General features: G+C 36.7%; 1 protein-coding gene across 8 annotated transcripts; it reads left to right on the forward strand.

Annotated features, from left to right (window-relative positions):
- Positions 1-1357: 1357 nt before the first annotated feature.
- On the forward strand, positions 1358-24846 carry LOC124404875 (E3 ubiquitin-protein ligase TRIP12). Of its 8 annotated transcripts, none has more exons than XM_046879342.1 (25): positions 1358-1734; positions 3689-3723; positions 4195-4593; positions 5622-5945; positions 9354-9705; positions 9811-10007; positions 10715-10888; positions 11798-12174; positions 12597-12881; positions 13242-13622; positions 14425-14597; positions 14688-14862; positions 15491-15713; positions 15879-16122; positions 16428-16833; positions 17956-18144; positions 18282-18470; positions 18588-18779; positions 18938-19143; positions 19426-19851; positions 20627-20879; positions 21641-21886; positions 22078-22407; positions 22591-22909; positions 23543-24846. In XM_046879342.1, the coding sequence occupies exons 3-25, from the start codon at positions 4224-4226 to the stop codon at positions 23737-23739; spliced, it is 6228 nt and encodes a 2075-aa protein (XP_046735298.1). In that variant the 5' UTR covers positions 1358-1734; positions 3689-3723; positions 4195-4223; the 3' UTR covers positions 23740-24846. The 8 variants fall into 8 exon arrangements, with proteins under 8 accessions (XP_046735298.1, XP_046735300.1, XP_046735299.1 ...); XM_046879343.1 differs by lacking the exon at positions 1358-1734 and adding an exon at positions 2237-2573; XM_046879347.1 differs by lacking the exon at positions 1358-1734 and adding an exon at positions 2725-3245 and having other exon boundaries at positions 16431-16833.
- The last annotated feature ends 1321 nt before the right edge of the window (positions 24847-26167 follow it).

Below are 26167 nucleotides of genomic sequence, written 5' to 3' on the forward strand. Positions count from 1 at the left end.
GCACGTTAGCTTTCGCGAAATTCAATGTTAAGAGTGTTTTCGTTTAAATTTCGTGAATTTGAACGCGTTCTGTTTCGCATCAGCAACCAAGCGTGCATCAATTAGATCGCAAACTACTGCCTGCTGTTTACTCGGTTGCTTACATGCCAGCGCTTAGTGTACGCAGTTGCCTATATTGCGGTGCTTAGTGAGTCTTTTTGAACAGCTCGTATGTCACAAACGCGACTTTGGAGACCACGTGTTCCCTGGGTTAGTTTACTCAGTTCGACCTCCTCTATAACCCCTATCAGTTTGGTCATTTGGAGCTTGGACACCCTGTACAAGACCGTGGCCAAAACCACTGTGAAAGACCCATACACTTATAGAAATAGACTGCGTGGTCCATGTGCCGGGCTGAAGCCCTAATTAAAAAGAGAAAGCAACAGCGGGAGTCTGACCTTTCGATTGCATGACCAAAAAAGTCGGAAGTAGCAGTGGAAGCAGCTGTCAGGCGAGGAAAGCGATAAGCCAACCGAGGAAGTTAGGTGTTTCTCCCGCCAAGTCATAGATTAAAGTTGGGGGTCGGACACCCGGTGCTGCTTGTCTTTTTAATTAGGGCTTCACTTCGGTGCTCGTACCGCGCAGTCTATCTCTATATATAGGTCAACTGAATGGAAAAAACACGGTAGAGTCTTGGGATACGTTCCGAAGCTGGTGAAAAGCTGTTGTAAGTTAGATACGCTAGGATTGGACAAGCATCCGGATCTAGTGCCTGGTTACAGACATTTGATTTATTTATTTTTTTCGGGTGAGAGAAATGATTTTTTTAAGTTGACACATAATTGGGGGACTATTAAAGGTTGGAGAAGTGCTAAGAAGCACCTAAAAACGATTTCGCGCAAGTAGTACTCAATTCGATTCCAAAATACAATTATGAGGGCTGACATCACTCGAATTCCCAAGCGGATTTGGTTTCATTAATAATTCGCGACTAAACTATTGACTATTAAACGTCGGGAATTCACTATCAGACACCAAGAAACGACTAACAAACGGTTAAAAAAAACTCATTCGGGTGTTACTGTGGGGCTTGGTATATGGAGCTGATACCTAGAATCCCTACACAACAGACTCTAGCGATATCTGGTGCGCAATGAATGCGAATTACCTATATTCTTGGCATTCCTATTGGTCGAAAATTCGGCAGCAAAGTGCGACAGTTTCAACTACCCATGAAAATCCCGCCTAAGTTTCACCGTGACCTATCCGCAATGGCAGTAGTTAGCCATATTCACTGTGTTTAAAAGAAGATGTACAGTTTTCACTCTATTGATATTTGATATAGCTTGTGGTTGGTGATGAAATTTGTATACCTACATGGATTTGGTGGTAGCAGACACGGGCACACGACGGGAAGCGGTGGACGGTTCGATATAGAGTTTAACATTAAAACTCCGTTCGAGATTATACAGCGTAACTAAAATTGAATTGTAATTAAAAACGAGAATCGAGCATAAAAATTAATTAATCATGAGTATAGCTGAAACGATACCGAGTAATACGTAAATAAATAAACTAATCTGCAATATCGAGAGAGGGAGTATATACATATATTTTTGGTTGAAAATATCTCGATTAGCAGACGACATTGAGAGCCCTATCGACTTGACAGACACTTCTGTCTTCACATGTCTACTTGCGCATCTCGTTGCATAACTTGAGGTCCGAGTTCCCTGGGAGGAGCTCCAATATTCGGTAAGTTATGTATATCGCGAAATCGAAATAATAGGATAAATGCTTCTCTCGTAAAAAAAAATTAGACGTTCCTCAGACGTGTCGCATCGACACAGTCAAGAGATAATTCCATACATCGATGATTGAACTCTCTCAAGTAGAGATCATGCTGATTTACTACAAAAGCTGTTTTGACATGGTAGGCTGCAGGCGTACGCCAGAGACCTTGATGCTTTTATCAATCGCCAATCCGTGCTCGACAAATTTGTTCCGTCGACCAATCATGCAGTCTCTTTGTTAGCCTAGGTTCCATAAGAAGCATGCCCTCACCACGCTGTAGAAAAACCTCACACGACTGTACCTGAACACACACACACACAATTAAAACAGCCTTGGACTAACACCTTGTAATCAAAATTTCTCACGTCAACAGTACGTATAAATTGCCAAGCAAAGTCAAAAGTAGGAACAAAACATTAACATATGAAATTTGATTGAATAGTAATTTTTAGTAAACTGCATAAAGTTTTGAAAAAAAATAAAGAAATTAATCTTCTCATCCCGACGCTTAAAAAACCCACGTATCATACAACAGAACGTATGTAGTCAGTACACACATGTGAGTGACGCAAATTTGACGGGGGCGGAGCGTCGAGGACTGCTTCCAATCCTAACCAACCCGATTGAACAGTTCGCGTTTCTGGACTCTCGTCGAGTCGATGCAGGTCCAGAATAAATATCTCCGCGTGTCCGATCGCATCGAGTTTTAGTTGAATAGTTCGAAATCTACAGAAAATCGTGACCAAGGGAAATTCAAGGGCTAGACAGCGACGCACCAGGGATGCCCTCGGAGCGCTGAGGTAACTAGCCTAGCTAATTTTTCGTCTACGCATATATAAATATGAATCCGAATCACCGTCAGCGTCGGCCATGTGCTGCACCGTCTCTTTCTCTCTCTCTCTCTCTCTCTCTTTTTCTCTCTCTCTCTCTTCTCGAGGTATAGGTTTTTTCATCAGCTACGTTTCGAGGGACCGAGAGGAGCGACGGCCAACAGCAGTGAGTCTGAAAAGGAGACTCGATAAAACTTCTCCTACTCCTCCATTCCCCGTTCTGCAGAGCTCAGGTTCTCCATTACAGCAAATGGATGCTCGAAGTAGTCGGAGCGAGTCTTTGTTGCGATCGCCGAGAGTGAATAAACTCGTTCTAGCGCATCGTTGGGCGATTTATGGAGGCGGAAAGTGATTGCCGATCGCGTTCTTTTACCACCTAACGAGCGACGGGTCTGCGAGCTTCGTCAGCTGTGCATCGTTTTAATCGACAACCTTAGTGCGCTGCTGCTTTGTGACAACCAGACAATCAGCCCCCTTATCTAAGTACTGTTTGTTTGTTTGTTTGTTTGTTTGTTATGATTCTCGTGTTAAATTTATCGAACAATTTCGGTAGCTTGATGTCTCCGAGCTGCCACGCTAATTCCGTGCCAATATTAATATAACCGACAGTTACTAAAATATCGCAATACGTTTTTCATACCAGTAAGTACATACATAACAGGTACACCTTATACATGTTATTATATTCATCGATTTATTATAACACAGCTACACGTTTCTCGAGACCTTGAGTATTGAAGTATTTTCCTTTATCTTCTTTTACTTCACTCACTCACGAATCTAATCGTAATCGAGGTATTCAATCCCTTGTTTTTCATCCCCTCCCCTCCCCTCAACCTTTTATTTAATTAAGATTATGACTCCTCCGTCTATTTTACTTCTTTTACTTCACCAATTAGGCCGTTCAATGGTCGTGGTGTGATTCATTTCTTCCATTAAGATTTATTCCTTTCTTCCACGATTACAGAATTGTCTAATTTATTTGTACGGATAATGATGGTGTATGGATTTGTGTATAAAGAGTGAAAAATGGCAGAAGTATTAGCACTGATTTTTATACAGCTGTGTATGTTTTTAATTTACAGGGGAAAACTAATGGGGTTTCACCAAAAAAAATCAGGTTAGGCATTTGCTATTTAAATTAATTTAGTTCATTATCTCTCCGCTTCTTTACTTTCAAATAAGATGTGAAGCTATTGTAACCACCCTATATATAAACGTTTTAGTTATCACAGAGTCTTTGTTCGACGATATCCTAAAGAGAACTGAAAGTGTCCTGATGAGTTTGGGCCCAATTTATGTGGTTTTTCTTAGTCCAGAAGTAATTTGTGCTCGAGTAGAATCAGTCGAGTTATTTCTGGGTTCTTTGTAGACATGAAATTCTGATCCCTGAAAATTTTTTTTTTTTTTGAATAATTAGTGTAATGGGAAATATCAGGCTTCTTTCATATTCCATTTATTTTTACCGCTCATTCTTGACTAGCTATTGGACGTTTTTAAAAAAGGGGACGAGTAATGGAGTGCGCGATCGATTTGACCACGTCCAGCGCATCAATTACCTAACCGATTTCTTTGTCATTTATGATTACAGACAGAATAGTGGCATGAGTCGATTAATCTATGGCAGATCAACAAGATCAGTCGTTGTCAGGGGGGTCTGTAGAGAAGGCCAGTGCTTCAGCAGACGCCTCTAAGGAAGGCGGTAAAAGCTTTAGCGGACCGGCCAGCGGCGCAAACAACAACACCAACAACACAAACATAATAAGCACAAGCAACAGTAGTGCTGGCTACAGGAAACGGCAGAGCAGTGGAGAGGTTCAAGGTACTACAGAAGAGAAAAGGCGCAGGCAGACTTTCGCCAGCTCTCAGAGCGCTGCTCTACATACTCAAAACAGTCTTCGAAGGTCCGTCGATTCGGTCAGAGGAGAAAACGCCAGGAACAAATCGGAACGCAGAAGCCAAAATGTCACTGGCCTAGGGCCACCCACAGGTTATACAAATTTCATTCACCTTTTGCTCTCCGTGCTCTTTGATTGACAAATATTTCTCTCTATTTTCCATGGAATTTCTCATCATTTCTCAGAATCATGTCAAGCCTTTAGACAGAGTTAAAAACTATTATTCATTATTTCTAAAAAAAAATTTAATTATTTTGATATTGTTTAGAGTTCCAATAAAATTCTAACGTTGCTGGAAATAACTCTAGAGTGTTTTGCAAGTTTATTTTCTATTAGAAATTTACTTATTTATTCAAATTTAGATTGCTTCTATTTCTAATTGAGTCGAGATTGAGATAAAAATTGAATGAATATCTGAAAACACTTGAGATTTCTTCTTCACTTCTGTTTTGCCCTTGAAAAACTGACAAATTTTTAGTTTTTATCTTTTTGACTTTCTGACAATTTCAAGTTAGAGGTAAAGTCGGATCAATTTTTATAGAAAACTCATATTTTTCTTGAAATATAATTTTTTTTATTGCCCTTCCGATAAAATCTGAGTTTTCAGAGTTTAAACACTGAGATAAATTTCTAAGGAATTGAAAATTTTGAGAAAACTGTTTAAATTAATTTGGCTTAAACGCAGGTGAAAAAAAAATCGGAAAAGGGCTGAATTCACCGCATTTCAAACTGCCTCAGACAAATTTTCAGGAAATATCAAGGTTTATCATACATACGAAGAAACTAATTTTCTGCATTGCAAATGAAATACTTGTACAAGGTTTCAAGAAGTTATTAGAATTCGTTGGAAGTTTTTTTAGCTTCTAGAAATTTTTAATAGTTGCTGAAAATAATTTTTGCTCGATTCTTACATAATTAGAAGATTTTTAAAAATTTAACGACAATTTGTGAAAGTGTTTTCAAACATCGGCAGAAACTTTGAGCAAAATCTTCAACGAAATACCAACTTTTTTAATGTTTCAGAATTTTTTTGGTAAACATATCAAATCTCTGAAATATTTTCATCATCTATCAACCCTCGTTTGCGAATAAAATTAACCATTCAATGGTTGTATGTTAGATACGGATCGGCGGCACCTACCAAAGACGCAACAGTCGAATAGCGCAATCCACGGTGGTACTCGGGGTCGCAATTCCACCAGATCCTCGCTGCCTGATTTGAACTCAGCGCCAATAGACTGCGTCGCGTCTCGCACACGATCAAGAACTCCGCAGAATTCTCAGAGCAATACTTCACACGGCAGCAGCAGTTGTGACGTTCTACTTCTCGGGCTTTTCAACGGCTATCCAACTAGAAAATCATCCACCGCTCATCATAGCAATTCTGTACAAACACACCTAGGATCTCCTTTAACCAGCCACCCATCAACTTCAAGAGGTAGAGGTGAGTTTGCCCTTTATTTTTCACCATTCAAATTGCCGTGTATCACTAATCGCTTTGATTTATGGTAATGGACAGAAGCTCACAAGCAGCGATTTTCGATAAGCTTGGCGTGTTTTGAGCCCTGGATCACATGACTGATTTACAAGAATCGAATTAAGCGTACCATTTGAATAAAAAGTTAGGAAAAGAGAAGGGAACCGTTTATAAAATCTTCAGCAATGTTATTTGCACATGTGATGTTGAGCATGAATGATAAAACATACCTAATATATCATAGAAATGATTCTCAGTGAACTCCAATAACACAAGCTAAAATATCAATAATCCGAGAAAAGGTTTTATCAGTACCAATATTCAAACTCATTTAAATCCTTGTGTTTTTTTTTTCAATTATAAACTCTCTGAGCTCATTTTTCTCGTTGATCAGATCGCTACAAATTGTTTAAAACATGTTCAAGAAATCTTGCATTTTATTATAGTTATAATGTGCAGATGTAATCGTTGATGATCATCTGTTCTACTGCACTTGCATTCCATTTTCATGTGAAATTTTTCCAAACGATTAAACAAACTGGTCAAAAAACATTAGAATTGGATCAAAAATACCACAGTTTCATCAATTTGAACTTTTTTATTACAACACATTTGTGTAACTCTAAAACTGTGTCACTCAAATTTACTCATAAACATTTCAATGCGTGAATGCGAGTCTTTCTATCTATCATCTTAAGGGGGTGCTCCGGTCGATTTCGATATTGTTGTATATATCTCCAAATATCACAACCCACGTATTTGAAACCCAAAACTGGGCTTAGCAGCCCCATTTGATACGCAATTCTGAACAAAAACACTCCAATACATTTTCATTTGATGCAAAAATAAAGAAATTGCACGCATTCTACGAAGTCGCAATCCATGAAAGAAGTTCAATTTATTCCTTCAAAGCTCACAAACTAAAAGTAATGAAAATATTAATTACTGGAGTTTTCTTTGTTGTTGTCTCAGCTGAGAGAACATCCGAAGAGTTGCATACGAGTAACATTTTTAAGTTATATCTGCAAGGTTATCAAGTAATGTTAGCTGAAAGTACTTGAAGTGATTATCATGTCTACCGCTCATTACATTTGCATACTTTTCACCGTGCATTAATGAGTATTGCAAAAAATTTAAGACGTAGAGAGACCGAATCGAAATTGAACGAGCACTACCGTAAAAATATACGGATGGCTTTTCATCTGCCGATGTGAATACTTTCGTAATAATGAATGGCATCATCTCCTTAACCAAGCGAAATTATGATTCAAGATAAAAGTGCGTAGTTAGATATGTATTTAAATGTCATACAGACTGTATCAGTGACAGATTGTAAATCTAGAAATGCAGGCATAGATTAGGTAAAAACGATTCAGCAATTAATACAGCTTCACTTTTCTCTATGATCGTTACTGAAAGTACGCACTTAGTTAATTATGCGCATTTTCAATATTCATTTTTCTTCCTGTTCTATTTAATTTAGTTTGTTTTTATACGAAAACAAGTGCGAGCAGAGTGGGAGGCGAATTTGCAATGTGAAAACAATACGCTGTGGTAATGAAAATAACATTTTCATACAGTTTTTTCCCCGTTTTAATTAACCACGAACAGATATAACTGGAAAAGTATAAACAAAGATAGAAAAATATAGATCAGTTATGTTTAAATTTATAAACAATGAGTGACTGCACAATAAGCAAAGAAAGTTATTATTATTACAGAATTACTAATCACGTAATCTTACGAATTCTGAAAACTTACTACGATTCAATGCGAAGATAGAAAAGGGCATTACTTCTCCTAGTATTTTAAATATCCATCTTGGAAAGAGAATTCTGTCCGCTTATTTTGCAATACTAGTCTGGGTGCTGGGGGATTGAGCTCCCCTTGTTATTAAAAGTACAGTAATCGTATAATCGCATATAATCTGTGTATGAATTGGTTTTTGAACGATTTGATTTATACGTATATAAATTAATATATTTATAAAAAACTTTGTTTTTAATAATTTTATCAATGCAATTTATTCATTAATAACATTAATTTTTATTAAGAATATTAATATTCTCAAGTCACGTTACTGTTCACAATAATCTAAATAATTTTAGAAAATAAAATTAATGAAAACAATATAATATCTTCATATCACGTCGTTAGTATTTGCTATTATTGAACAATATTTAAATATTCAGATAACAACATTAAAAACTGTGGGTTGAAAGTGTGGAAACTTGAGCACTTTGCTGTAATCAGATAAGAAAAGTAGTCACTCAACCCTTTCCCTAGCACCCAGACTATACAATGGATTCCATATTCAGCTTTTTAAAGAGCAAAACTTCCTCCTTAAACTATTTTTCGATGTCCTTCTATCTCTGTTTTTAAAGAAATTAAATTGTTAAAAATATTACTGTGAAACTACATGTAGCATCAGTAAAACTGATAAGTTCCAAAGAGATTGACACACAATTTTTTACAATTATGTGTTATTCGAAAAAACAATCATCTTTTTCTGAATTTTCTTTACTTTTAAAATACTACTGAAACTTCACTGTGAAATAATTTTTCTTTGTACATTAAAATGCCATAAATATTTAATGAATCTTCTTCCAGCCACTCCTTTTGAATTTGGAAGATGGGTCAACTAAACAAAGTCATTAGTAAATTTGCGAATGAAATTCTTGAAGTGGAAAGTTGTTTAACATGAAAAGTATCGCGAGGGCGAAAAATTTTACATCATATATTTATTTTATAAATAATTTCACATCCCAGTGAATTTTATCCGAATCAGTAAAGTTGATTTACTGTTTTGAATTCAGTTTTCGAAAGGTGTGGATTGCATCTAATTCCGTCAAAGGATAAATTAGCTGTATCAGTCGAATCAAAATCTAAGAAATGAAAAGAAACCGTTCACAAATCTCAAGCAATGTTATTTATGCCAACGGTGGTAAACACTAATTGAAATGAATTTGAGCTAATTTAAATAACACGAGCTAAGACATTAATGATCAGAGAAAAGATTTTATAATTATATCATTCAAAATGAATAAACTTTGGTGTTTTTTTGGTTCATTTCAAATCGTCCGCAATTATCTGAAACCTCTAGAAACTCTTGAAATTTTTTTAAAACCTTTGAAATATAGAAATCAGGTGTACATTAAATCCATGTATAATTAACCCCTCGTGAAAAGCGATGCTGAAGGTTTTTTGACCGGTTTGTTTTCTGTTCCTAACTTTATACTCGGAAGACACAGCCAATTCATCCTCGACTAGCTCGATTCCCTTGGCTGTTTTACTTCCTCTTTTCAATTCCGTTACTTCGTTTTAAAAATATCTTTTTACGCCTAGTTTGATCAACGATTTGAAAATTTTCACCAGGTTACAAATCCCAAAACTTGAACAGCGGATCGATTAGCAGCACGAGTAGTCGGGTATTGGGTGTAAAGTCCAGCATCAGAGTGGGTAACGCAGCAAGCAACTCAGTGGAGAGCGGTGGTGGGGCGTTGGCACATGAGGGGGCAGGTACGAGCGGCGCAACGGCTGCAGCAACTGCTAACCCGCCTTCGTCCTCCGCCGCCCACTCCTCGCAGTCCCACCCAACGCACAAGCACCTTCTCCGTTCGCGGGTCAAGCTTGCTACCGATCAGGTCAAGGAAACCGTACCTGGTAACAAGATTCAAGGCAAACATAACAAGAAGGATTCTACAACTGGCTCCTGCTCCAGTGTCAGGTGATATTTCCTTCTTCTTTTCTGTCCTTTGTATAACCGATACTCAAAATTACTTGCTTTTCAATGCTGATGCCTTTATTATTATCCTCCTGTTTCATCGCTTAGACATCGTTCTTCGTCTCGGGCTAGGAAACCGATGGTCGAGGGTGGTTCTGGGGGAGCAGGAGTTGTAATGTCAGGCACTGAGGCTGCAGCTAATAGTTCTACCCCAACTTCAGTTACATCTACGATTCCAAGCGGCGGCCAGTTGGGATCGTCGACTACCGAAGAGGAGTCTGCTTCAACGGCAATCTCTGCCATTGGTAAGATATTGCGAATAGAAAGGATTTTCCTGATACTTGAAACGTTTCAGAAACCTGGATGCGTAAAGACGAGTCTTGATTACATATCTCGGGGGTGCGGCAAAATTGACAAATTTCTTGAAATTGCATATTTTGCCTTAAACACGTCCAACATAATATGATCGAATTGTAGAAAATCATAACAAATTATCAAACACGATTTAATATGAGGTTTTGAACTTCGACTTTGGGATACCTATGAAATTGAATTATATGGATTGAATGAACAAAGTCATTTTAATATTTCTAACTTGAATTATTAAATTTCGAAATATTTGGTAAAATTATGAAAGGTTCTTGTCAAATTGAATTCACTTACTAGCTTGAAGAACTGCTTTTTTTGTCTGCATGTATACTATTACATACGTAAATTCCAACCGTTGTCTTTCTGTATGTATGATAGGATATCATTCGGATCCACTGAACTGATTCAAGTCAGTTTTCTTCAGTTGACAACTTGATTATTCCGGTTAATTCTCACGTCAAGAAAAGCGCTTGTCGGTGATAGCTGCCTAAAAATATCACAATTATCTAGAAAAATAAAGTATCAAATTTTGTTTAAATAGCAAAAAAAAAGTTCAAATAAATAACTTGAATTCACAATTATTTGAAAATTGACTAATATACAAATAATTATTTAATATCGATTGTTATTCCGTTTACCAAAGCGAGTGGAGGACCGTCTGGAATGTCAGGCACGACTGGAGATAGTGAAAGTGACGATGGCGAAGTTGGTCGGCTTCAAGCACTCTTGGAAGCTCGGGGCTTACCTCCTCATGTGTTCGGAGCTCTGGGACCACGTATGCAGCATCTTTTAAACCGGAGTATGGGCGCCAGTTCAGGTAATGTTCACCTTCGCCATTATTCAATGTACTTCATTCGATACAATTTTACAACCGAACCTGATACTCCTGCAACTTTAACCCAGGGTGGACATTAAAACTGAGCCCAAATCTGGCTAGATGTTTTATATTTTGTCGTGTTTTTTATTTCTGTCTGAGCATGAAATTTCATTTTGTTGCGGTAAACAGGAAAATGTAGTAAAATGGTTATTGGCAAAATGCAACGGCCATATATCATTTGAAAATTAGATAATTATTTGGTACAACTAACCGTTCGATGTGATTATGCCTAGTTGTTGTTGTTGTTGTTACATTTCTGGTACTAATATCAAAGAATGATGGATATATTTGTTTATTGGTGTTTATTGAGGATGAATAGTAGTAATTGCAACAAATGAATCGTAAGTTAGAAAAAGAAAAACTGTTTTAAATATCTGCAGCAATGTTATTTACGCTAATTATGGTGAAGACGAATTAAACAATATTTCTATGTCATAGAAATGATTTTAAAAAAATTCTAAAATCCAAATCAAGCTAATGTACCAACAATTTGAGAACAGATTTTCAAATTTATGATCAGACTACAATGTAAGATTTGTGGAATAAATTACAGGCAATTTGTGAGAGAATCTGGCCAGCGAGAAAAATGAGTCCAAGAAATATAAACATTGGATTTTTATCAGTTGGAAAGTTCGACTTGTAGGATGTTTTTTGAAATTGTTGACATCTCAGCATTCTGTTATTTGACTCTACTCCAATTGATTCCTATCACATACTAGGATTTTGCTTATTCGAACGATTTTTTCTTCCTTCGCGACTTTTGATTTACGCCTCAGTCATCTGCGATTGATAATTAATTGTTTGTAGTTATCCTGACTTAGCGTTTAATTCTACATGTTTCTATTCTAGCTGCCAAAGCGCAACAGTTGTTGGCAGGCTTACAGGCAGTCGACGACGAGGGCGAGCAGCTGCAGGCTGTGATAGGAATGGGAGAAATATTAGTAATGGGAAATGAGGATACATTGACAGGTTTTCCAGTGAAACAAGTTGTCGCAGCTTTAATCAACTTACTCGGAATGGAGCACAACTTTGTTATAATGACACACGCCTGTCGTGCTTTAACTTACATGATGGAAGCCTTGCCTCGTTCATCGACAGTCGTTGTGGACGCTGTCCCTGTTTTTTTGCAAAAATTGGAATCCATCGAGTGCATGGATGTCGCTGAACAATGCCTTACTGCTCTGGCTATGTTATCGCGTAGACACAGCAAAACAATTTTACACGCGGTATGTGTCATTTTTTTATATTTCATTCTTCTTTGAATAAGGAATAAAACTCAATTTCTCAAACTTTTTTAAAGGCACCAAAGTTCTTTATTGCACATACTAAATTTTGATAATCCGTTTCATTTTGGTACGGATTCATTTTTATCCGTTTATTGACTGAAATGAAACGTAGTTTAGTAAGGCATGGGTCAAAGTTCCGAAAGGGTAGAACTTCAACCGTCAAGAACATCCACGTATGCCGTGAAGCATTCGTCGCACACCAGCCCTTCGATTGGAACTTTGATCCACACCCTAAAATCAGACCTCGGAAATGATCCTATCTTTCCTAAATATGGCGCATCACGTTCTACGAATATTGAATAAACCAACGAAGGCTTAAAATTTACAATCCCTAAAATTCTTGTATAATTTTACAATTACAGGGAGGTGTCTCGGCGTGTCTGAAATTTGTAGACTTTTTCAATATCACTGCTCAGCGGGCGGCTCTAACAATAACTGCCAACTGTTGTCAAAACTTACATCCTGATGATTTTCATCTAGTCACCGACAGTTTACCTCTGCTAACCAGCAGACTGGCCAATCAGGATAAAAAGAGCGTCGAGTGCGTTTGTCAGGCGTTCAGTCGACTGGTCGACAGTTTTCAACACGATCCAACCATGCTTCACAAAATCATCAATGCAGAACTTTTACAAAACTTACAACAATTGGTAAGTCTGCTGCAATTGCGAATGATTATTTGCCTTCATTGTTTGTTCGAGTAGATCACTGTTTTTGTTACTATTACGCAACGTTTGTTTTGAAACCTCTGCCCTTATGCAAACCTATCTTAACACGTGAATTTAAAAATCAGGAGCTAAACATTGAAAAAAACAGGTAAAACTGATATATTTCTCATCGTAAAACATGTTTTCTAATTTATAAAAAGCGGTCAAGTAACATTACAATTTTGACACTTATATGCAACAAACTTTTATTGCAAATATCCTAAAATCCGAACTCATTTTTCATCCACAAAACTAATACAAATAAATCTCTATTCTAATACATTCTGTATATTAAATTTTCAGCTGATGATTACACCGCCAGTAAACAGTATTGGCAATTTTATAACCGTACTACGAATGCTTTCTGTGATATCAAATCGCTGTCCTGACCTGGCGCAGCTGCTTCTCCAACAAAACATAGCTTTCACGCTCAGTTATCTCCTTACTGGGTCCCTGGAGGTTAAGACTGAAGACGTCGAACTGGTGCCACGATCTCCACAAGAGTGGTACGAGATAACTTGTCTAATAGAGGAACTGATGCCGCCGCTACCCACCGACGGTATATTTAGTGTAAATAGTCTACTCGAGAGGACCAATAATCAACAAGAAACTGTGCACTGGGAATGGAGAGACGAGAGACACTGTTGTCATCCCTTCAGCACCATAGATTCAAGAATCATCGAGGTATGTGTGGCGTAAAAAAACGGAAGCGCGCATTCAAGATCATCTAAATCAAGAATTGAAAGTGAAAAACCCTTTCAAAACTTTCCATCAACGTTTTTTGTGCCAATGATTATGAAACAGCATCCCTAATATGTAACAAGAATAATTTTTAAATAATTCTAATACTAACTGAGATATAAATAACTTGAGAAAAGGTTTCATAACTAGATCATACAAAGTAATTAAACTCTTAATATTTTTCATGCGATTTTCATGCTTTTGGAGGTATTTTAGTCGCTGAACAGATTTCCATGAGTTATCCGAAACACATTTAAGAAATCGTACATTGTAGTAGTGTTAGAACAGGTTGTTGTAATTGCTAGCAGAGATTTGTTACATCGTACTTACATAAATCTGTCTCTCTCTACTTTAGAAATAACGATTTTTAGAATTTTTTTTATTGTTGCTCTATGGAGATCTCTATGGTGAATAAATTGAACTGGAAAAAATTAGAATCTCATTAAAAGAAAAACACTAGAGGCCAATCATTTTGAATATTTCAATTATGTAACTCTCACACTCTCAATAACTTAGCTTGTAATATCCAAATTTCTTCACTCACTTCCATTAGATAATAGGAATGTTGTTTCATTTGCATTCACCATTTTTGTCACAACTAACACTGCTGATAAATTTTTGATAAATTTTTTTTTAACTCTTTTTCTCCCTTAAATTTTGATTCGCATGGTACGAGCCGATTCATACTCTGTTTTCCCCGTTTGTTTGACGAATCTTAGCAAATTTTCAATCTGTAATCATTCAGATGGCTTTCCAAAATGGCGAGGATGAAATATGCTTATCAACATTGGGTCGCACTTACACAATCGACTTGACTGTCATGAAGCAGATTAACGAAGACATTGGAATGGCGAGGAGTATATTTCGCAGGGTTAACACTAATCCCGCCGAAGGGAAGACTCCCAACTGTTTGTCAAGGTAGGCAAAGATGCTTAATTCATTTACGTTTTACGAAAACCTCAGTTTCTGTCGTCATTATATCTTATCCACAAACTCTTTATTTTCCAGTATGGATGTAGTGCCTCCTGTTATCGAAACCAACGAATGGCTAGTTTCATTCATTCGGACGTTATTCTCCGTTTTGTACGAAGTATACAGCAGCTCCGCCGGGCCTGCTGTCAAATGCAAATGTCTTCGAGCTCTTCTACGCATGGTTTATTATGCCTCTACTGATCTACTCAGGGTGAGAATTACTTGTAGTCAAAGAAAAGTTATTAAAATTACTCCGATAATAAGAAGTTTAGTTTTCAGTTAATCTCCACGTTTTTCAGGACCCAACAAAAAACTAATCATTTTGAAATTGGCACCAATTTTTTGTCCCCCGATATATCGAGAATAAATTAACGCATTATAATGATTACCGTCTCAGTCAATGCGGGATTTAATTAAAGAATCAATTGACTAGTCTTGATTAATGTACAAAAACGAAAATTTGTTCGTCGGAAGTTCGAAAATGGATAAATTAATATAAAGGAAATATGATCTGCTGGGTTGGCTTCGTTTAGCTTAGACCTGATCAGGATCCGAGCACAATTGGTTCAGCCGTCACTGAGTTAATTATGAAAATGAAAATCTGTGAATCGAATATGTTTAATTTCGCATACAACTGTCAACTAGCGGGGAGTTTCAGGCCTCTTCTTTCCAAGCCAGTTGATTTTCATGCTTACTTTTTTCATTACTCCGCGAGACTCGGAACAAAAAGTGATTTGAAATTTTAACAACTAATCTGAAACGAACCGACAAATTGTATAATCGAAAGTATGCTACTTGAATGTAATAAATTATCATGTTTTTGTCTCTTTACTTTGAAGGATGTGCTGAAAAATCAAGTGGTCTCGTCGCACATAGCAGGAATGTTGGCTTCCCAGGATCTCAGAATTGTAATTGGAGCTCTGCAAATGGCAAGCATATTGATGAAAAGGCTGCCACAAGTATTTGGTGTACATTTTCACCGCGAGGGAGTATTACATCAGGTTAGGCAGCTGGCAGACCCTGAAATACCGCTCGGCGTGTCACCACCTAAATGTCCTTCGGGTCAGTGCGCAAGTAGAATAAAATAACAAACTCTGTTTCTTAATATTTCCATTTTTATACTCACTTCAATCTACGTACATTGGGCAGATCCTCGATGGAAAAAAACTATCGTTTTTACCTATTCAATTGTTATTCACTTCCTCTTTCTCTCTTTCAAAATTGCAGGACTTTCCTTGCCAAGTCCTCAACCCGGTCCATCAAACACCCCACTTTCTTCCACAACGCCGTTGTCGTCAAGCAGTGCAACCTCTCCCATCGCGTCGCCGACAACCAATGGAAATATATTGATAGGTGCTATAGCTACTAGCCAATTAAAACCAAATCTCACTGCCACTATGGAGACTCGCAGTCGAACTGATTTAAACACCAGCACGACTGACGACAGCAGCACGCCACAGAATGCTCATTTGTAAGTTGTCATTATTACTTTTATTTGTCCTTCTAATTAAATTATGAACGCTAAAGTATGACGATAAGTTGGTCTGCAAATGGTCTAGGTTTTATACAAACAATTGATAAACAGTTTGGGTAGATTAAGAACTATGTAAATTCAGTAGGAAAACTTTTTGTCTCTTTTCCTTAATTTCGTTACATACGACTCGGTTGCTTCATCGTCAAATTAAATTCTTGCTCGTTTATACCAGCTCTGCGGATCCTTGAAATGTTCAAACATTCCTCTTATTGCGAAGAATGACTTCATGCTGGTTTTTTCAGAAGAATCGGAGATGTTCTAAAAAGAAAACGACAGAACAAAAAGGGCCGATTTTCAAGATTGTCAAACGCGATGCCTCAACAAGCTCAACAGCAAGAGTCATTGTTCACTGGTTTCACACCGAAGAATAGCCGCTTTTTGGGTAACTTGAACCCGGCTAGATGGGGTCGGAAATCTTCTTCGTCGAGCGCGACAAGCGACAAACGTGACTCCAGCTCATCAACGAGTTTAGCCAAGCCACCGAGCAATCCTAGTTTAACCGGAGGGAATCGCGACAAGGCTAAGGCTTGGGTTAGAGAACAGGCTGCTCAGTTTTTAGCCAGGTATCAAGACGATGCTCCTTCTACACATCCGGCGCTCACTGTACTTTCCAGGCTAACCGCAGCAATACAAAGACTGCAGTCAAATGTAAGTTTTCGACAAGAGGACTTTTTGTCTAGAATGAATGAGAAAAATATTGTTGCCATTTAGGAGGCCTGAATTTAATCAAATTGTCTATTATGTGCCTGAAATGTCCTGTGATAATGAAGAATTTAAAAATAATCCTCAAATCGCTACGAGTAGCCAGCTAAAAAAGTAGGTGAATTTTGGAGTTTGTTTCATTTGAATGTGCGCAAACTGAGCGTCACTTGCATATTGTATTTTTTTTTCCCCCAGAATCAATATGAAGCATTGTTATTGACAATAACGTCAATAACGTCAAGAATTTTGCTCGATGAGATGTTTTACAGTGTCCACTATATCTCAGCAATTATTTGAAATTTTGTTTTGGGTATCGTGTGAAGTTGAAATTTTATATTTCATTCAAACATTAACGTTTTTCTTCAATTAAAAAAAAAGTATATATATACGGTGCTCAAAGAAGAATTTCGAATCGTGGCAGAGGATAAAATGTCCAAAAATACTGACTCTAAATTTAAAGTAAATCCGAGCTATTCTAGAGACGTCGTGAGCACCGCAAAACATGTAACCGAGCAAAATGGTTGACATTGTGACAGTAACAATACTTCTTAGTATTTGATTCTGATAAGAAAAATACTTATTGAAGCTTAATCTATATACTTTCGAATAAACGAAATTATAATCGATCTGAAAAATTTGTTGTCGAAGTATAAATTGTAAAAATTCACCATTTGTTCAGCCGCGTATTTGCAGATACCCCTTTGATCTGCCACCAGACGCGATATAAGACGAAAGTTTTTCAGACTTCGTACACACAGCAAAAACCAGGAATACTCATGGAATTTTTTACAGCAGACAAACGTCAGGGAATTTCGAGAACAAGATCGGAATTTTAAGTCTTGAAGAAATAAAACTCGTTCTTATATAAAATACTATCGATCTTGAGACCAAAAAAATTGATTAGAGAGAAAAATGACTTGTCGGAGAACCAATTTTCGTATGTGGACCGATAGGGAGAAGAAGTCAGATGTCAAATTTTAGATGAAACTTCATTGCAGTTGAAACAAGATCATAAAGTAATGTTCAATTTTCTTTTTCCAAATGATGATTTCATCTTTATACACACAGGAAATGGATGAAATGCTGTCAGCATTAACCGAGCTCCGTGACATTGTGTTAGAAAGTGATATATCGCCATTCGAGATGAACTACAGCGGATTAATAAAAGCTCTTCTCAACTACCTCACTACGACAGATGCACCAGGGCATCGATACGATCGTTTACGGATGTTCTGGAAGCTCTTCGCTGATTCCACAGTGAGTTTCGTGTTCATTAATGAATAACATACTACGTACAAAACGAAAACATTGTAATTATTATATTGTTGGTTTTTCATTTTTTGTTTGTTACCGTTTATTTCAATTGCTTTTTTCTTACTTGCTCTACCATCCAGATTGAACAAGACAATGGACTTTTGGTTGACCTAAATGCCAGGGCTTTCGGCGCACTGGTTGCCAAGTTGAATAGCTGTGTTGCTCAATTGGAACAATTCCCAGTAAAGGTCCATGATTTACCAGCTGGATCCGGAGCTGGACGAGGCGGAACGAGTGCATTGAAATTCTTCAACACTCACCAACTCAAGGTATTTGAAATGGAAATTAATTTTTCTTGCTGTTACTTAGGATTGCACAAAATTTTGGAGGCAGAAATCATTTTTGTCAGCTTCAAAGAGGATTAGAATTAATGAATCATGTTTCAGTGCAATCTTCAACGACATCCAGACTGCAATAATCTGAAGCAATGGAAGGGAGGCACCGTCAAAATAGACCCCCTTGCACTTGTTCAGGCCATTGAGCGTTATCTGATGGTGCGAGGATATGGAAGAATCAGGGATGCTGAATCAATGGTCAGTGATGATGACAACAGCGAAGATGACATCGATGATACTTTGGTAAGATTCTTCACCTGATTTTTTCATTGATAATGTATTTCGGAAAAATTCGTCCAACAATTTGTACCTTTAGTTTTCCTCGTTACTTTCTAAATGTGTATTCTTCCTTGATTTATTTTTTGTCTTGAAAGATCATTACTTTTGATACCATGAAACAGGCTGCGGTTGTGATAAGCCAGGGCTCGGCTAAACATAAACTTCAATTTCTGATCGGCGATCAAGTTCTGCCGTTCAATATGACGGTTTATCAAGCGGTCAGGCAGTTTGGCTGCTCGGGAGTTGATCATTCGGAGGCTGAAGCTGATGGAGAAGCGCCTCTAGGTCACGATGCTGTCTGGGTGCAAACACACACGATTTACTACAGGTGCGTACTCAATTTTTTTTCTCTTTACTGAAACGTTTTTTATTATTATATCGTTTATCAACATGAAGCTTCTCCGATATTTCCTGTAAATTGTCTGGACTATAATGGACCTCGAGTCCTTGGTCTCTTAAATAAAGTAATCTAATCTAATCTAATAAGTTTTATCAGAAACGTGACCCGTTTTAATGGAAAAAACCTTGTTGAAAACTCTAAATTTCGATCGAAACAGCTTAGCAAATAATAAGCTGTGGAATCTCAATGATTTTGTTTTCCGAATTTCAGGCCTGTACCTGAGGATGAAACAATGGTATCCTCAAAGCCTGGATCAAGTTCTCAGAGCAGTAGCAGCCGGAAAGGAAAAGGAAAGAGTACGAAAATAAGCTCTAAGAGAAAGGAGGACAGCCTTTGGTTAGAGGGAACAATTCCACCGCCGCGGTGTCCTCTGGCGCCTTATCTCACCCCGACGCTCCCTCTTTCCGTAACAATAGCAGACGCTTCGCTCGACGGTCTTTGTTTACTTCGTTTGTTACATTCGCTGAATCGTCACTGGGGCGTTTTATTTCCTCATCTTAAAAGCATCAGACTTCTATCCGCCCAAGATTTTGTTAACAATAAAATCGCCGCCAAAGCTAACAGGCAACTTCAAGATCCGCTTGTCATTATGACTGGAAATCTTCCTTCTTGGCTCCAACAGATTGCCGCAGTTTGGTAAGCTATCCTTGTTACACATCTTAAATTGTCGGGTTGAGGTTTGTAACGTTAAAGTCATTTTGTAATATTAATATGCCTTTGGAAGAGTCGAGTTTCCAAAATATGCGCATATTATGTCATGTAGTAACGATGTTTTTTGGTTTTAAACTACGTCGTCACATCAACTTTACAAGCTTGAACATCTTATTTATTCGGCAACCGCCGATGAGCGGTTTTTTTTTAAATCTCACTGCTTTTCCCATTCTTTAAAAAAAGGTACATTATAGTTACCTCAAAAATAGAAAGTTTTGTTGTCACGAGATCTCCACATTTTGAAGTCTCGAGATTCATGTTCTACCATTTTCAAATAGAAATCTGAGTGTTTGCAAGGTCAATTTTTATTCGAACGATATCCGAGAGCTAATATACAAACGAATATTGATAATATTGGGCCCAATTGGTATGGTTCTTTTTAGTTCAGGATTGATCTAATTGTTATTAAAATCAGCTCAAATATTCATGAGTTATTTGCATGAATGCCAATAATTCTATAAACTGATTAATCAATTCGAATTAAATTCGGTCCGCTAATTTGGCTTCATTTAACTTGGAATGAATGAGATTTTGACTAAGATTAATCGTGAATATGAAAATCTATTTGTCAAATATTTTTACTCTTGCAAATAAAGGGAATAGCGTTAAGTTTCAGGACTCTTTCTTTTAAGCCACTTGATTTTTCTGCTTACTTTTCTGTTTTTCTGGGAATATCATGATATCGAAATTGATTTTTCAGCCCATTCTTATTTCCATTTGAAACGCGACAACTGCTCCTCTATGCAACGTCGTTTGACCGAGATCGTGCACTGCAGCGACTTCTTGATTCCGCTCCTGAGCTCTCAGGCTCGGACAGTCAGGAACGAGTAACGCCACGTTTAGAGAGGAGGAAACGAACCATATCAAGGACAGACATCCTAAAACAAGCTGAGCAAGTTATTCAGGATTTGGCTTCGAGCAAAGCACTGCTTGAAGTGCAGTATGTTAACGAGGTAACGATGCCATCGTCGATCCATTTTCTTTGAACAACACGCATATCATCTCTATGTTTCAAATCCCTAAAACGTATTTCGTCGTTCGTATTACTCTTGATTTTCGGTATTCGATAGATTTTAAATACTCAGCATATTGAAGAAATTCAGAGATTCTCATTCTTTTCTGTTATTTTTCAGTAATACATATCCATTTCTTCCGTGCAGTCCTGAAATGAATTCTGTATCTTTTCAAGATCGCTTTTGATTATTTTTAACAATGTTTGAACGGTTTGGAGAAATTCTATTAAGTTTCTTGAAATAACTCATATTCCTAACTTCATTTAATATTCAAAATTTAAAGCTTCAAGTATTCCCGACCAAGTTGAGTTTGACGTTAAAACGGAACAAATTTCTGGACACAGAAATTTTTTTTCATTCTGTATCATGCATCGGAAAAATTTAGAGTTCTGGTATTTCTACATACGTTTTAACGGTATTGTATTATGAAAAACTGGAGTAGAGTCCCGAGAGTAAATGACTAGAATTTCAATAAGGAAAATTAAGAAACAGTTGGGAATTTAGATTCTCAGTATATTCTTAGAAATTATTGAAAGTTTGAGAAACTTAATTTTGGTCAGGGTATACACCTGATTTTCTATTTTAATAGCCTTTGACCATTGATTCCTGTTACTGTTTTAATAAATTCGATAACTGTTCAAACTATTTATGACTTTATTCATAATCATGGATTTTCAATTGTGAAATTAATCTCCTTATAGGTCGGTACAGGCTTGGGCCCCACACTTGAATTTTACGCTCTGGTTTCAAGAGAGCTGCAGCGTGCAGACCTTGAATTATGGCATGGCAGTTCAACTCCAACTCTGGGAGGATATGTAAATAGCCCTCACGGCCTCTTTCCGACTCCTATTCCATGGAATACAAAGGTTTCACACCTTGCTAAACAGAAAACTAAGTTCAAGTTTCTTGGAAAGTTCATGGCCAAGGCAATTTACGATTCTAGAATGGTAAGTGACATATTTTCTACAGAGTTATGAGTCTCAGACTAAAATTGCATATCCTGCCGATGAATGTTCTATATTTTTGTCGAATTGAAGAAGCCCAAGGCTTGGAAATTATGGAGTTGAACCAGTTATATACCTCCAGTAAACTTCTATAATTATTATGTTAGAAGTAATGAAAATTTTCTTTTTTTCAGCTTGATTTGCCATTCAGTTTAACTTTCTATCGCTGGTTATTGGGAGAGGAGCACACCTTGACTTTAAACGACTTGTGCTACGTTTGCCCTGATGTCTATCGGACTCTTTGCAAACTTCAAGATATCGTTAGGCGAAAAGAGGCCATTGAAAGGGATCAAACCTTGAGACCTACCGAGAGGAATCAACTAATCGAATCTCTATCTTTGGACGGATGTCCCATTGCTGATTTGGGTCTAATCTTCGAACTTCCGGGATACGAAAATGTCGAATTGAGGAAAGGCGGTAGCGAGCTTCCCGTGGATATACAAAACTTAGATCAATATATCAAGGTGTGTATTAGCGTGTTTCGATTCGAAGAGAAAATTTTTCTTTGACACAAAATACTTCAATTTGTATTGAATGTGCTAGTTTCACGCTGAATTTCGGTTCTAGATTTCTCAAAAGTTACGCAAATCTCCAGAAGATGAAGTAATGTTGGCAAAAAATAAACCCGATACAATTTTATTTCACAGTTAGTGGTTCACTGGTTCCTGTACGAAGGGGTGTTCAGACAAATGGAAGCATTCAGAGAGGGATTTGAATCCGTATTCCCGCCGTCGCAGCTTCGTTTGTTCTTTCCTGAGGAGCTTGAAGCTGTCTTTTGTGGTCACGCTCAGACCGGCGGCCACTGGGATATAAAAACTCTGTTGGAATGCTGCCGGACGGATCACGGCTACACTCCCGACTCTCGCGCAATTCGATTCTTGTTCGAAGTCATGTCGGAATACAAGAGCGAAGAACAGCGGCAATTCGTTCAGTTCGTTACCGGCTCTCCTAGATTACCCGTCGGAGGCAAGTTATTTCATTTATCCCACATTACATGTTCGCGGTTTTTACTCTCTCGTTTGCATGACACACATTGAAAAATCGAATGTAAGGCAAGCCTCGGTACAGCGAATGGAACTCGAAGATTTTCATCACTGTGAATAAAATTTATTGTTTCCTACATCTGCTCGAAAGTTCCATTTTCGAACATTTTATACACACTAGGATTTCCTTCGACGCATGCACACTTTCGAATAATTGAATTTTACGCACTGTGTTATTGAACCCTGATTTAACGTGCTGTCAGTCGCACCTTCATAGCTTCGAAAATCAAACTTTCCTTCACAGTTGTTGCAAAAAATAGCATGTGTGTCACGCTCGCTTTGTCTTACGCTGCAAAGCTGCACATCCATTGAAAATCGCCTACTATCCGCACTTGCACACAATATAATACTGAAATCTATTACCTCATTCTGGAATTCGAATACAGTTTAAGTTCTTGAATAAGTCATGTAATGTTGAAAATTGTGTAAAATTGCTAGACGAGTTACGAGTTCCACCGAAATTGGAAACAAGAGTCGTTAGTTCATTGCCCTGCATAAACAACAGTTGAATGTGATTCCACACATAGTTTAAAAATCCATTTTCTTTTTATTCCAGGCTTCAAAAGTCTAACGCCGCCATTAACGATAGTACGCAAAACGTTTGACCCGTCAATGAAAACCGACGATTTCCTTCCTTCCGTAATGACCTGCGTAAATTATTTAAAACTGCCCGATTACACAACGCTGGAGATAATGAGGGAGAAACTAAGGATGGCTGCGCAAGAGGGTCAACACTCGTTCCATCTGTCATAGAAATGGAATATTCGCCTGTTGATTTTTTCTGTTATATTTACCCCCTTTCTTTGCCCCAATTTTGCCGATTTACTGATTTCAAACAAATTTTCCACTATGAAAATGCAAAAAAAATTAATAAATAAATAATAAAATAAAATACTGTTCTTAGTCAAGGGTTTAATGAGAAGCAATGAGAAAGATAAGTTTTATTACACTTTATATAATACACACACGTGTTTACCCAATTATTATTATTATTATCGTGATTTTTTTTTCCATAGCTGAATAGATATTCGCGAGTTTAATGTTATTTTTTTCTGTATCTTTTTCCCTCTTCGATTTTTCTCTCATCTTCTCTATGATTAGGTCAATTTTTAATAAATATTCCAGTTCCATGTTTATCGTTAGTTCTGGTTTTTTCTGTTATTTTTTTTTTTTTTAATTTTATGTACATACTTGCAGTTTTTTTTTTTTTTCTTTTTTTAAACCCTAGTGTTCTGTTTCATGGATTCAACGACGAGTGAGCAAGGCTTTCTCTTCCGAAAAGAAAAACAGAAAAAAAAAAAGAAAAACACAACTGAGCGCCTCACCAAGTGTTATGCCCAGTATAACCTGTCTTGTCTTTAGCATGTTACTATGACAATGGTAATGGATATGAAGGAGGAAAAAACAAAGAAGAGAAAGAAAAAAGTTGTAAATATAACTATTATTCTCCATATACTATAGTTTGTTACGTGCAACTTGATACAAATAATTTGTAGAATTATTATTATCATCATCATCATTATTATTATTATTATTATTACTATTATTATTATTACCTGCTAATATCGGATAATACACACGATTAATTTTCTGCGCGTTATTAGGACCGAGTTCAGAGTAGTTTGTAAAATTAGGCAATTAATGAAAAAAAAATTTGAACTGAGACCGATTTTTATCCTGTCCGCATCTAGAGTATATTCAACTAATTATTATAGTACAGTAAAAATATTGCAGAAATATTGACGACGACTTATACAATATACATATACACGAAAGCGTTGACGAAACTACGATGCAAACAATGCAAGACTCGACCTGATTGACGCGCAGATTTGATAAAGAAACAGGTCAAGAAGAAGATGAAGAAGGACAGAAAAAGAAAATTAACATTAATAAAAACGCTAAAAAAAAAAAAAAAAAAAAAAAAACATATATAGCTACCAAACAAACAAAATAATTATAATAATGAACTAACGAATGTCAGATAAAGGAGGATTTAAATTAGGATCATGTAAAGTTTTATATTTGCGGTGCGTCGAATGCCGTTATCAGTTGTATCTGCCCCTGTCGTCTCACCTCTAATTACACATATTGTATAACTCTTTTCGAGCACCTTCCTCCCCTCTTGAACCCCCCTCCAAAAAAAGTACTATGAAAACAAGTAATGATAGTAACATCGGAAGGTAATTATTATCTAGTTTCCATATTTTTTTCCAATTTTGTCTCGCATATATAAATATATATATATATATATAAATTATTTTTTTTTTTTATTACCTCGAATCTGTAACAGTAATCACACACGTTTTATTATCAGTATCACGTCAGGCGCAATTATACTTATATATATATATACACACACATATATTTTGTATACATATATATAGAGTAATGGAGTAATATCTAATAATTAAAATTTAAAATCTGTGCAAGCGTGTGTGTGTATGTGTTTCTTTCTTATCGATCTCTTGTGTTTGATTATGTTGCTGATTTTCGCAAGGCAAAGAATGCCGACCAATTTAGGAGTTTATGCAACACTATAAGCATGAATATACATGTATGGTTATATACATATGTATGTATATACTATATTTACATGTGTGTTATATTTTATGTCCATACGTATCTATATAAATATTCGATATGTATACGTTATTATATTTAATTTTAATTCATATATATTGTTAATTAATATTATTCGATTATTATTATTATTATTTTCCTTCGATTTTTTTAATTACTGTACGTTAAGATAGTCTGATTATATTACTTAGTTGCGTAAGGAGTATATCGCCAACATCATCAGACCGTATTCCGCTGCGTCGATGTATTACTGTGATTCACGTTAATAAAAAGGATATCGTGCACTTATTATGGGTTAGATATGAAGGAAAAAAAGACATGAGAAAAGGAGAATTATATCCAGAATCATATATATTATTATGTATACATTTTATTCTTAATTAACTACAACTACAGAAGTCCGTATTGAGGATTTGAATAGAAAAAATTTCAACTCAATGTCAGTTCAACAAAATTTTCGGTTTCATTATCACTGCAACAGCTGCAAAAAATTTTATTAAAACCCGTGGAATTATTCCGAAATTGAAGAAAAAAAAAAAAAGGCTTGGGGAATTTATCCAAAATTGTCAGAATGATTTAAAAAATTCCAGTAAAATTT

The sequence above is a fragment of the Diprion similis genome, chromosome 3, assembly GCF_021155765.1.
Source record: "Diprion similis isolate iyDipSimi1 chromosome 3, iyDipSimi1.1, whole genome shotgun sequence".
NCBI lineage: Eukaryota > Metazoa > Arthropoda > Insecta > Hymenoptera > Diprionidae > Diprion > Diprion similis.